At 45.8% G+C, this 12,992-nt stretch overlaps 1 protein-coding gene and 1 non-coding gene across 4 annotated transcripts in view; one reads left to right on the forward strand and one right to left on the reverse strand.

Moving 5' to 3' along the window:
• Positions 1-12,992, reverse strand: part of LOC126262665 (GATA-binding factor C-like) — a 675,775-nt gene that overhangs the window by 6,670 nt on the left and 656,113 nt on the right. For all 3 annotated transcript variants that reach the window (XM_049959453.1, XM_049959441.1, XM_049959447.1), the window contains one exon: positions 3,776-4,174. In XM_049959453.1, the coding sequence (XP_049815410.1) occupies positions 3,776-4,174 (399 nt within the window). The remainder of the gene's footprint in view (positions 1-3,775; positions 4,175-12,992) is intronic.
• Trnat-ugu (transfer RNA threonine (anticodon UGU)) lies at positions 11,519-11,592 on the forward strand. The gene has a single exon. It is a non-coding gene; the product is annotated as a tRNA-Thr (tRNA).

The raw sequence follows: 12,992 nt of genomic DNA on the forward strand, positions 1-12,992 counted from the left end.
TTAGAGTAGAGCGGACGCTGGTTAATCAGGTATGCTAATAGTGTTTCTAGGTTATTGGATGACACAATGACTTCATTTTTGTAACATTCCACTTGTTTATGGCCTTCTGATGCCACTTGAAAACAAACTAGTCTGATGCCGGCTCCCATGGAATCAAACACGTGCAGCTGATGCGGAATTAGACATATTGGGTTTATATCAGCGGCTGCAGTGAAGCCGTAAAAGTTTCGAGCGTAAAGTACTGTTCCAAATCCGTTAATAGAGCAACAGCTAGTTAATATGGATCGAGACAAATGACCTACGGCAATGAGACCTGAAGATTCAACCGGACCGCGATAAGTTGGTAACAACGCTGTAATATCTGTAACTTTGTACAATCATGCGCCATTGTATCACGGGAGATAATAGTCATCTTGCCATACAATTTTTTGAAAAAGAAGTCTAGACCACTTTCTCTTTTTATTATTCAAATACAGTGGCTGGTTTCTGCTGAGTTTTCAGAGCTAAAACACAGAAGGAGGTTTACCAGCGTCGGTGTGAGGTGGTGTGCATCGTTATAACCCGATTGGAAGAAAGAGAAAGAGAGAGAGAGAGAATGTGTATGTGTAAGTCTGTGCGTGTGTCAGTCCTCTGATGATATGCTGCTGCTTGTCAAGAATTTCTCTTCTGTAATGTTTTCCTCAAATCAAGGCCGATGTTTGATACTAGCACACTACTTCTGACCGCGAATGCCCTCTTTGCTTGTGCTACTCTGCTGTTTATGCGCTCCTTGCTTCATCTGTTATACGATATTTTGTTATCAAGATAGCAGAACTCCTTCACTTCGTATACTTGATGGTGTGCAAATCTGATGTTAAATCTGTTGCTGACATCATCTCTGCCAACCAGTATTACTTTAGTCTGTCTCCGGGTTACTTTTAATACCTAATCTGTGCTCAGCAGAGTATTTATTGTTTTCAACACATCCTGTAATTCTTGTTCATTTTCACTGAGGATGGCGATGTCACCAGCTATCACTTCGTGTATATTCTTTCATCCTGAATTTTAAGCCGACTTCTGAACCCTCCATTTCTTTGCGTCATTGATTCTTTGACTTAGGGTAGAGTGTTGTACGCGGAATATTGTGTACCGTGGATCACACGGAAAATGAACCGCGTTTCTTTAATGTCTTAACAATTCTGCCTTTCCTGAAGCTAGAAAATTGTGTTAATTGCCGACTGGCTTCATCTCTAAATGTTTCTAACTTGTAATTGTTTTTTTTAATACACCCTCTCAATTTGTTAGTAATTATTGGTGTGTAGCAGAATAACAATGTAACACAAAGACTGTTAAATACAGTATTATTTCTCGACTGAACAATTTTAATTTTGAATAGAATGTTTGTTCCTAAGTACATGATCATGTTGTACTTTGGGATAGAATTTCACGTTTGTAATTTCAGAGAAATACTGCAGCACACACAAAGTGATTGGTAGCATTTAAAAATGGAGTAAGAAAATATATCAACTTTTACTGTAGGGCTGGCTGCAGGTGGGAAATCGGAAAAGTGTTCCAAAGTACAATACCCTTCGCTACTGATTAAATATTAAGGGAGAAAGACATAGCCATGCCTGGAGAAATAGAAACTATTTGCTGGAAAACTATGTAGTACTGGAAGACGAAGTGACTGCACTTGACTTGGTCATAAGTAAGGAAAAAACTAAATATATGATCAACACCATAAATAAAACAAAGTGGACTGGTGCTGACCTGTATGAAGGATTTGAAAGAGTAAGCTATTTTGAGTATTTTGCAGGTATGGTTTCGGCGAATAATATGGTATTAACATAGATAATGGCAAGAATAAGAGCAGGTAAAAGGTACCATAACAGCTTCCTTAACATATTGCGTTGCTCCAACATTCCAAGAGAGCTGTAGAAGACAGTTTACAAAATGACTAGAAAACTAGTTGTTATGTGCTCGAAACTCCGAAACGTGGACAACAACATAAAAAAACAGAAATGTCTTAGATGCATGGAGAAGTAGTTGAAAATGGTGCCTGGATAATTAGGACCAATGCAGAACTATGTGATCTCTAGAAAAATCCATCACTCAACGTAGATGTGAAAGCACGAAGGCTACGCTCGTTGAAGGGTGTGCGAAGAATGGGAGAAAGGTGAATGCCGGAGAAGGTACTAACTGCAAAACCAGAGGGTAGCCGCTCAGTAGAGGGACCAATATTTTGAAAGCTGGATGACGTGAAGACGGGACTGGAGAAGGCTGGCGAAGTCGAGACACGACTGGAGCAACTAATGGTTGACAAGGCCCGGGCTGTTCGAGGGCTGAAGCACCGGAAAGAAAAGAACAACAATATGAGGAAGACTGCATCCCCGCATTAAAACTGAATAAAACAGCAACTAAATGTTTGAGCATTTCCTTCATTACAAATTCTTCAGTGCCTACACAATGAGGTGACAGAAGTCATGGCATAGCAATACGCAAATACACAGATGGCGGTAGCATCGAGTACGCAAAATATAAAAGGACAGTTCTTTGGCGTATCTACCATTTGTTCTCAGATGATTCATACGAAAAGGTTTGCAACGTGACTATGACCGGGAGAATTAACAGATTTTGAAAGTGGAATGGTAGCTGAAGCTACTCGCATGGTACATTTCTTCTGAAAAATCGTTAGGGGATTCAGTATTCCGAGACCCATAGGGTCAAGAACGTGCTGAGAATACCAAATTTCAGGCATTATCTCTCACCATGGATAACGCAGTGCCCGACGGCCTTCACTCAACGACAGATAGCAGCAGCATTTGCGTTAAGTTGTCAGTGCTAACAAGCAAGTAACACTGCGTGAAATAACCGCAGAAATCAATTGGGATGTAGGAGGAACGTCTCCTTTAGGACAGTGCGGCGAAATCTGACGTTAATGGACTGTGACAGCAGAGGACCCATGCGAGTGGCTATGCTAACAGCACGACATCGCCTGCAGTGCCGCTTCTGGGCACGTGACCACATTTTTGGGACGCTAGATGACTGAAAAACCGCGATCTAGTCAGATGAGTCCCGATTTCAGTTGGGAAGAGCTGATGGCACGGTTCAAGTGTGGCACAGGCACCGCGGAGCCACGGTCCTAAATTATCCATAAGACACTCTGCAAGCTGGTAGTCGGTTCATAATGTCGTAGGCTGCATTTACATGGAATGAACTGGGTCCTCTAGTCCAAATGAACCGATCACTGACTGAAAATGGTTATGTTCGGCTACCTGGAGACGTGAATCAATCATTGACTGGAAATGTTCGTCTACCAGCAGACCATTTGCAGCCATTCAGGGACTTGCCGTTCCCAAAAAAAAAAAAAAATGGAATTTTAACGGATGACAGTGCGCCATATCATCGGGACAGACTTGTTCACGAATCGTTTGAAGAACACTCCAGACAATTCGGCCACACTGATCGCCGGACATGAGACGTAATGGAGAGATCAGTTCGTGCACAGACTCCTGCACCGACAACGCTTTCGCAATTGTGGACGTCTGTAGAGGCAGCATGGCTCATATTTCTGCAGCGGACTTCCATGACTTTTTGAGTCCATGCCACCTCGAGCTGCTGCACTATGCCGGGCAAAAGGAGGTCCATCACAGTATTAGCGGTATACATTTGTCACCTCGGTGTATTACTGGATTTAACCCTGGGGTATGAATACTGAGGTAACGGTTCTGGATCTTAAGCAGCGCCTGGCAAAGAAAGAAGCGATGGAGACTGATGGAGTGAAGGAGACGCTCACCATGCCGTTGGAGGAGGCGGCGAGCCCGAGGCCGCCGAGGGGCGCCATGTGGTGGTGGTGCATGGCGGGGTGTGGCGGCGCCGGCGGCGGGCCCGGCGGCGCTGCGTGCTGGTGGTGGTGGTTGATGAAGCCCTGCTGGTGCTGGTGGTGGTACATGTAGTGCGGCATCGCGTGCAGGTGCCCGCCGCCGAAGCCGCCGCCCGCCGCCGCAGCCGCCGCCGCCGCCCCGAAGCCGGCCGCGCCACCCTTGGCCGCGTCCAGCGGCTTCATCATATCCGACATGACGCCGCCCAGCGACAGGCACCCGCCGCCGCCACCCTTCTTCTTCTTAGACTTGGACGACAGCTTCCGGTTGCGCGTTTGGATGCCCTCCTTCTTCATCGTCAGCGGCCGGTTCACCTGCGGGCAAAGAACAGTGGCCATTGTAGCTTGCTGCCAGGCTAGTCCGGATTCCTTCTCTCCCTATTTAGCTACTTCAGTCCCTTGCCTCTCACTGGCGCGGAGGGAGATGCTACATCCGCTCCTAAGCCAGTAAACTTTAAGACAGACAAACACAATTAAAGAAAACGTTAGGAGAGGTTAGAATAAGTATGGTTCAAAAGTTAAATAAACGTTGACCCTCTCTGAGTTTTTATTAAAAGCTAAAGGCAAAAATTTTGTGATATTCAGGATGGAGCGAGAATGGGTCTTCATGCAGACATCTGGTGTAGTTGCATCATGGAATAAAAGCTAGCAAAATCTGCTAAGAACCCAAACGGCGTTTATTCGCTAGTAGGGACTACAGACAGCGCACCTAAAGAAGCTGCCATCCGTTTGGAGGTTATGGCCAAAGTCCCGAATGGAACGTAGGAGAGCAGGAGAGGAATTTCCTAGCGGATCGCGAAGCCAAAAGTCGAGAGAGCGAAGCACATTTGCCTCGGCTACCCGCGTCCCAGACCTCACCTGATCCCATCCAACACTTCTATTGGTCGGAGATTGGGACCGAAAGTCTATCAAGGCGTCCATCAGTCAGCAATCCTCGCTGTATGAACTATACTTACACCAGTATCTGGCTCTGGGTCTGTGTGCAGGCCGTGTGCAGAGCTCACAGCAACGAACTCAATTTTTGAATAAAAAAATTTTTAAGTTATTCATCCTTACCCTCTCCAAAGAGTGGCTCCTGCACATTAAACACAATAAGAAATTAATATCTTCTACTATCGTTCGGGATTATTGGTGATGGTGGTGGGAATGTTAGGGAATAAGGAGTGACGAAAACAGGGATATGTTGCTAACAGACAGCAATGAGTAGTAGGTATGCGGCTTTACGGAGGATGCACTACTGAAAAGCATGTGGCACGAAAATGTTGAGAATCCGATCCCGATCTGAGCTGTCGGATAGGGATGCACAAGAAGAGCCGTGCCTTGGTGAGGGAAAGGAGCGTGAGTAGATTGCAGGGCGTAATTCACTATAATGTGGACGAAGGCAGTTAGTGTTTCGTTGAGATAGGATTCAGACATGATTTGTGAACAAAAATTCTTCCAGATTCTCAAAAAGAGCACATGTTAAGTATGAACTTCCTTCAGCGCTCCCTTGCAAGTAACAGGTTATTTAGTAACAATCTCATTTCCTTTTATTAGAAGTAAAAAAATGCAGGAATGAGTTCACAAGTCTACACGAACTATATCCTACGACCAGTGCTAGAGTGTGGAATCCAATCGGAAATCTTAACACAGTCAGTGCGTCATTACCACTTACCACTTGGGAACGCGGTAGTGCGGAGAATATACAGGGTGAAAATTATTGAAACTACATGAAAAAAACGTAAATCTGTTACTAGCTACGGCGTGCATACACTTTATTCAACATGTAGACGTCACTACAGATATTCGGATTTAGGTTATGAAGTGCTCCATATGCCTGCCGCCATTGGCGATGATGTGGCGCGGACGAATAGTGAAATTCTGCATGACCTACTAAAGTGTCAGAACATCGATGTTGCCGATGACCTCCTGAACGGCTGTTTTCAGCTCAGCAATGGTTTTGTGGTTATTGCTGCACACCATGTCTTTAATATAGCCGCACAGAAAGGAGTCAAGTGGGTTTCGATCCGGAGAATATAGCGGCCAATCGAGGCCCATGCCAATGGCCTCTACGTACCCCAGAGCCAAAATGCGGTCCCCAAAGTGCTCCTCCAGAACATTAAACACTCTCCTGTTTCGATGGGGTCGACATCTACCTTGCATATACCACATCTTGCCGAAATCAGGGGATGAAATCATCTTCCAAAACCTTTATGTACCGTTCGGTAGTCACAGTGGTATCAAGGAATATCTTGCCGATTATTCTGTGACTGGACATTGCACACCCCACAGAATTTGAATGTCCTAACGTCAACTGTTCTGAAGTTATCCCGATTTTATTTCATATAGCTCAATAATTGTTACCCTGCATGAAATTCGCTATCGCCGGAATCTCCTGAGTGCGGTACGACGCTATATGCGTTTTAGTTTAGCTTCCGTGCAAAGCCAACATCCAGAACGGGTGGAAATCTTCGCGATAATAGTAGAGAAGCACATTGAAAGCGTCAGATCCCCGTTCACCATGATTACCTGTGCTGCTCTTTCCCCAACACATTTCAAACGTATGGAGCAGAAGGACGGCTTCGACACTGACCAAACGTATATCGTTAACTTTTTCACCTCCATTTAGCCTGAAGGGGGCACGCCAGAATGTTGGTGCTGCAGTGTATAAAAAGACAACGAAAAAGTGACTGTGAAACCAGTATGTCAGAACTGCACAACATTTCCCTTTTGATAAACAGAGATCAGATACAATACATGCAACACTGCCGAATCCCGGGATTATTATGAGCCAAAACTTTAAATCAGGGTAATATTAAACAGAACCATAGCTAACATTTTTTGTACCGAATTTCTAAGTAGTAAGAATAAGAATCAAACAAGGACAAGGGGAAAATGTTTGTGAAAATAAACATTATTTGACTGCATATAATGGCCACTGCATGAAATCACTAACCTCGCTATCGTTCATCTATCTACTGTTTTCAAGAAACAGAAATTTAACATCAGTGCGTAAAGAAGCACAGATTCTCTTCTCCTCCGAAAAAATGAAAAAAAATCTTGGTACAGTGTTCACGAAAGGAAAGTTTGGGCCTGGTCATAGTTTCCGGGACAAAAATATCACCAGCAGGGTTGTCACCCCTCTTTGCATTTGAACATATGTGGTATGACACTCAGATACAGCTCTCCAACATATCACACTCTAGATAATCACGACGTGTAAAGGTGAAACGGAATTTATATTAAGTAATAATTGTACGAATTCATTGGGACATGAGCCTATCTGCGTGACCTTAGTCACACATAAGACGCCCCACTTTGGGCGTCATACCTTAGGCGAAACCATAAACCACTCCATGATTTAACCCTAACTGAAATTTGTTAGGGCTGAGACTGAGATAATTGTTACAAGTAACATACTGCAAGGATAGCTCGTGAGCTTGTACCAGTTCAGATAAAAATTACGTTGTTGTTGTTGTTCTGGTCTTAAGCTGAAGACCTGTTTCAGTATGAAGGTGGCCTCCCCACTTGCGACTTGCACCAGGGAAGAACAGCGTTCTGTTATTCGGTTTTTGCGGTGCGAAACCTATGGAAATTCATCGACGAATGAAGGTTCAGTACGGTGATGCAGGTTTGTCACAGCAGCAAGTCTACGAATGGAGTAGGGAGTTCGCAAATGGTGTGACTTCAGTGGAAGATGCTCCTCGTCCAGGTCAGGCACAACAAGTTGTGACTCCACAGAACATTGCAGCAGTTGAAGCCATAATGAAGGAAAACCGCCGAGTGACACTGAGTGACATTGCAGCATGTTTACAGGTTAGTCATAGGTCAGCACACCACGTTGTGCATGATGTGCCCCAGTTTCACAAAGTGTCTGCAAGATGGGTGCCACGGCAGCTGACTCCTGGAATGAGAGAAGGACGTGTTGATGCTTGTGAAGAACTTCTTTGGCGCTTTGAACGAAAATATGACGGCTTCCTTTCAAGAACTGTTACTGGGGACGAAACCTGGGTTCACTTCCACCAACCGGAAACGAAGAGAGCGAGCAAGGAATGGCGCCATTCCTCATCACCAAAACCAAAAAAGTTTCGAACAGAACCATCAGCAGGGAAGATTATGCTGAGTCTCTTTTGGGACGAAAAAGGCGTCATTTTGGAGCATTTCATGCCCAGAGGAGCCACTGTCACCAGTGCATAATACACAGATCTCCTAAAAAAAATCATCTGCGGCCTGCAATCAAATCAGAGCGACATGGATTGTTGTCAGCAGGTGTCCTTTTGCAACATGACAATGCAAGGCCCCACACTGTCCGTACAACAGTTGCAGCAATCACGGACCTGCATTTTGAGTGTCTTCCTCATCCACCATACTCACCAGACCTTGCCCCAAGTGATTTCCATATGTTTGGACCACTCAAAGACGCAATGGGAGGAAAGAAGTTCCGTTCTGATGAAGAGGTATGCCACGCGGTGCATGAGTGGTTGCGTGGACTACCAAAATAATTTTTTTCTAAAGGAATTTATGCATTTTGTAAGCGCTGGAGGACTTGCATTGAGCGTGGGGGAGATTATGTTGAAAAGTGATACAGCTTTGTACTACTTCTGCACAATAAATAGTATTTAAAATATATTTAAGGTTTTCATTTGACCCGCCCTCGTATTTCCACATGATGCATTATGCAAACGTCCTAAAAAGAATTCAGTTTTAAGTTTTATCAAACAGAAGAACTTCTGAACTATTCCTTTTTTCAGTTCGTCTACAATCGGAAACAATTTCCTGTGTGTTTCCGAATTCTGGCACCTAACAAACTACTAGGACAAAACTAGCGGAGCGGCGGCGGTCATGTACCTTATTTTATAATATTTGGCTGCACTTTCAGAAAACGCGTACATTTTTCAGCTTTCAAAGACCGCCAGTGTAGGAGTACAATTTGCTCCGGGTCTTAGCTAGCGTTCAACAATCGGTTTTAGCTGTTCAAGCACTTGGTGTCGTAATGGCTGTTGTGTGGAGAGACGGCAGTGCCATTAATAATACTCCCCCTGACAGAGAGCAGCAGCAGTCGGTAATAGGAATGGTGTTCTTTACTTGAGGAAATCGCCCCGCGCCCAGAGATCATTCATTAGGGACGCTGCGGATCGGGAGCCTGTGTGGGCCGGTGGAGCGGTCGGTAATCCTGAGGGCATTCGGCTGAGCCGCTGATCGTGCCAGTCGGCCGGCGGCGTCTGTTCCAGGAACGGGACGGGGCGGGGCGGCGAGCGAGGCAGGGGGACGGGACCACTCTTAAGCATTACTCGTGGAGGCGCCGCGCACGGCCATTGACACACTGCCTGTAAAAGGTCGCACACTCAGTTTCGTTTCGTAAAGATAGCTAAGTGTCGTTAATGCTCTCCTTTCTGCCGCACTGTAGCTGCCGGACGTTTCGCAAGCAAACGATTGCACTTTCTCCACACGAAATCTCTGCGTCGATTCCGTCTCATGAACGACCCGCCCGGATACCTGAGCATGTCAGCGCCATACTTCCGTGGTACTGGGAAGGGAGCATGCCCTGAATAGAAATGGAGTCGCGGATTAACGGTGGGGGGGGGGAGGGGGGTGGTGAGTCTGCCAGCCAGGATGTGGCTTTTAGGCCGTTTACCATATTCCACTAAGTGCATACTGGCTCGTACCCACGTCCCGCCACGGATGCACGCTACGCAGACATTTAGAAAACCTCCTCATATGGTACAAGAATTCCTTCTTTGGGGGGGGGGGGGGAGAGAGAGAGAGTAGTGGCCGTGGGAAGGACATTCGGTCACATAGTACCAATGACGTTGCCACACAACCCGCATAACAATGCCGCAGAAGGCTAAGGAAGAAGAAGAAGACGATTATGACGCCGGTCTACACACAGTGATGTTAAGTGGACAACGGCTCTCACTCTCATGTTCGTCTTCTAACGCTTTCGTCATCGGGATCTTTGGGAGACGGAGCATAAACTGTGAAACTCTAAATTAATCTACAATTCGCCTTGAATACCTTTAAGAAAAATTGAGATTACAAGCAGTGCCCTTGTAGAATGGGACTCTTGTGTGTTAATCAGTGTCACATAAATCGCTACCTGGTTCAGCGTGTTTCAGTAACTATAGTTTAAACTAGTTCACAAACCACATATGCATATCACAACAATGCTCTTTGAAAAGTGTAGCAGTTTCAAATATGTCCCATCCATTTTAACGTCTTATAACCGCTCTAAATCGTCAAAGATCCAAATTTTATAGCAAGGGTGTTTACTGATATCGCATTGTAATCGGTTGAGGATTTTTGTTCCACTGCAGGTTGAGGTGTCCACTAAAGACGGGAACTGTTCATACTCTAGTCTCTGAGTCACGAACAAGAACGCTACTCAGTATGGGAAGGAGTACTTGTCTATTCGTTATATCACTCCGCCAAAGACGGAGACGTTCCCAGCCATAAAATCAGTGAGGTCGGGCGAAAACTGCAGCACAGAGGTACAAAAACAACATGTGCCCTATCTATTTATAGAGCAGAAGGCATGAAAATGACAACAAATACCACTCGTCGGAATGAACATTTACGTTTACACTTCATAAACAAACCTTTCAGTATGTGGCGGAGGATGCATAGTGTACCAGTATCCATCGTGAATGGTACATAGAGGGAAATATTGGCGGTAAGCTCATTTTATCCAGTTTGGACGTCGAACATTGCGACTGGAGTTAAAACAGTGCGTGATGTTCGAATCAGCGATTAACTGATTTTCAATATTTTGAAATAAACAGATAAAAAGAAATTTTAAAAACATAACAACATGACTGGTTGCCGTTTCCACATAAATAATGTCCACCTTCGTGCAACTTTCGTGTATCCTTCGTGCAATGTCTAGTTTCTCTGTGTTCACGGTCGACATTATTTCACGACCCATGTAGGAGCGCGTAAAATATTGTTTAAGTCTTGCTGGGACAAGTATCCTTAGAAACTAAACGGTGATTTTCTCTTTTAACTTGTGAAACTCTCGCACCTACGAAAGGAAGCCGTGACGAAGCACAAAGCTCATCTGTGTCCGTTGTGCACAAGAGAATTAATAGATTCTCTTGTTGAGGATAAGAGACAGACGAACAGAATCATTTAAACGAGGGTTCAAACGGTTCAAATGGCTCTGAGCACTATGGGACTTAAATTCTGAGGTCATCAGTCCCCTAGAACTTAGAACTACCTAAACCTAACCAACCTAAGGACACCACACACATCCATGCCCGAGGCAGAATTCGAACCTGCGACCGCAGCGGTTGCGTGGTTCCAGACTGTAGCGCCTAGAACCGCTTGGCCACTCAGGCCGTCTTCCAATAAGGGTTTTGTAAGCTACCTGCTTCACGGATGAATTGCTCTTACATTTCCTTATGTATGTACTAAGACGGTATCTGTTCTTTCGGACATGTCCGAAGGAACAGATACCATCTTATTACATATATAGTTAAGGCTCACCGGCCACTTGTCCATCTTCTTCTTCTGTGCGAATGCACAAACAGTGCCCGAACTCTTACGGGAATCGGCAACGCGCCGCGAGTAATGAGTATAATAGGCGGGGGCACTACGAATGTAGTGCGGGACAATACGTTGAGAGTGTGGGTTTCGCGGGAGGCGTTCCAGAGATAAATCCCTGCAGTCGCGCTATCCTCGGTGTCCTCGGTGGCTCAGATGGTTAGAGCGTCTGCCATGTAAGCAGGAGATCCCGGGTTCGAGTCCCGGTCGGGGCACACAATTTTCATCTGTCCCCGTTGACTTATGTCAACGGCTGTAAGCAGCTAAGGGTGTTCATTTCACTGTAATTTCCTTATGTATCTTCCGATGAATCTGAGTCTGGCATCAGCCTTTCCCTACAATTGGTTTTATACGGTCGTTACAGTAAGACACTATCTGACGCAACTGTAGTCTCTTTCCTCTATGGGTATTGAAATCCGGCGTTCACCCTCCGACGATAAAGTCGTTTGACTCAGGCTTACAAAAGAAGCCACTTTTTCTTTCGCGTCGCGGCACCTCGTCTCGTAGCAGTCTCCAAAACGCCCTCAGCCGTGACAATAGCGCCACGTGAGGGGGAGGAAAAGCAGATCGGTCGCGAGGGTGTTGAGGGGTCAAGTGTCTGCCGCCTCCCCCAGTACGCTACAGCGCCCTCCCTGTAGTAATTGAAATGAAGCCAGTTGCTACGCGGCCATCCAGCAAATAAGTCGTAGAGCGCGTGGGTAGGAGCCGCCTGTGATCTCGTTATGGCGTGATGTATGAAGTGATTATGCCATTAGCGGCCACCCTGGCTGGTGGACTCCATAAACCCGCTGCGGGGGTCCGGCCCGAACCGGCCGGGCTGACTTTTTACATAATTCCCTTACTCATCTCGCCCTCTTCGGCAGCCCCTCCCGACCTCGGCTCAAACATTAAATCCCTCGCTCGGCGAAGAATCGGCGCAGTCGGACTCCCCGCTGCCCGGCTAAGTGGCTTATTATTGTAAGCTAAGTAACGTTCGAGAGCCGGCTGTCGCAGCCCCTCTCGGAAACGTCGATCCTTTCCATTCCTCCACCCCGCCTGCCGCCGCTCTGTTGGCCTGTCGGCTTTACGCCACGACGCGCTCCCCAGCCGTGATTAACGGCGTCCGTGTGTGACGGAAAACTCAGGTGACTGAAGTAAAGGCGTCGTTGATCACAACAAATAATGTGTGGAGGATCGCGAAGGCTGTAGCTTTCACACGGGCGATTGTACGTAAAAGTTAGATGTTACATGCGTCTCTTACGTTTTGTTGTAAAAGGGTGGTTTATGAGCCGTATCATCGAAAAATTTCCGCCACACAATACGTGGGAAGTAGGTATTAATAAATTTTGTAGGATTTATAGTGTTTGTGTACGTTCCAGTATATACCGGGTGGTCAAAAACTCAGTATAAATTTGAAAACTTAATAAACCACGGAATAATGCAGATAGAGAGGTAAAAAGTGACACACTTGCTTGGAATGATATGGGGTTTTATCAAAACAAAAAAAGGTTCACAAAATGTCCGACAGAGGGCGCTGGACAGCAAAACGTCAGTGACTGCGCAAGACAATCGTGTATAAAAGGAGCTGTAATGAGAGAGAGAATCAGATGCGCCAGCAGTCGCAGCATGTTTACGT

This window comes from Schistocerca nitens, chromosome 1 (assembly GCF_023898315.1).
Source record: "Schistocerca nitens isolate TAMUIC-IGC-003100 chromosome 1, iqSchNite1.1, whole genome shotgun sequence".
NCBI classification, from domain to species: domain Eukaryota; kingdom Metazoa; phylum Arthropoda; class Insecta; order Orthoptera; family Acrididae; genus Schistocerca; species Schistocerca nitens.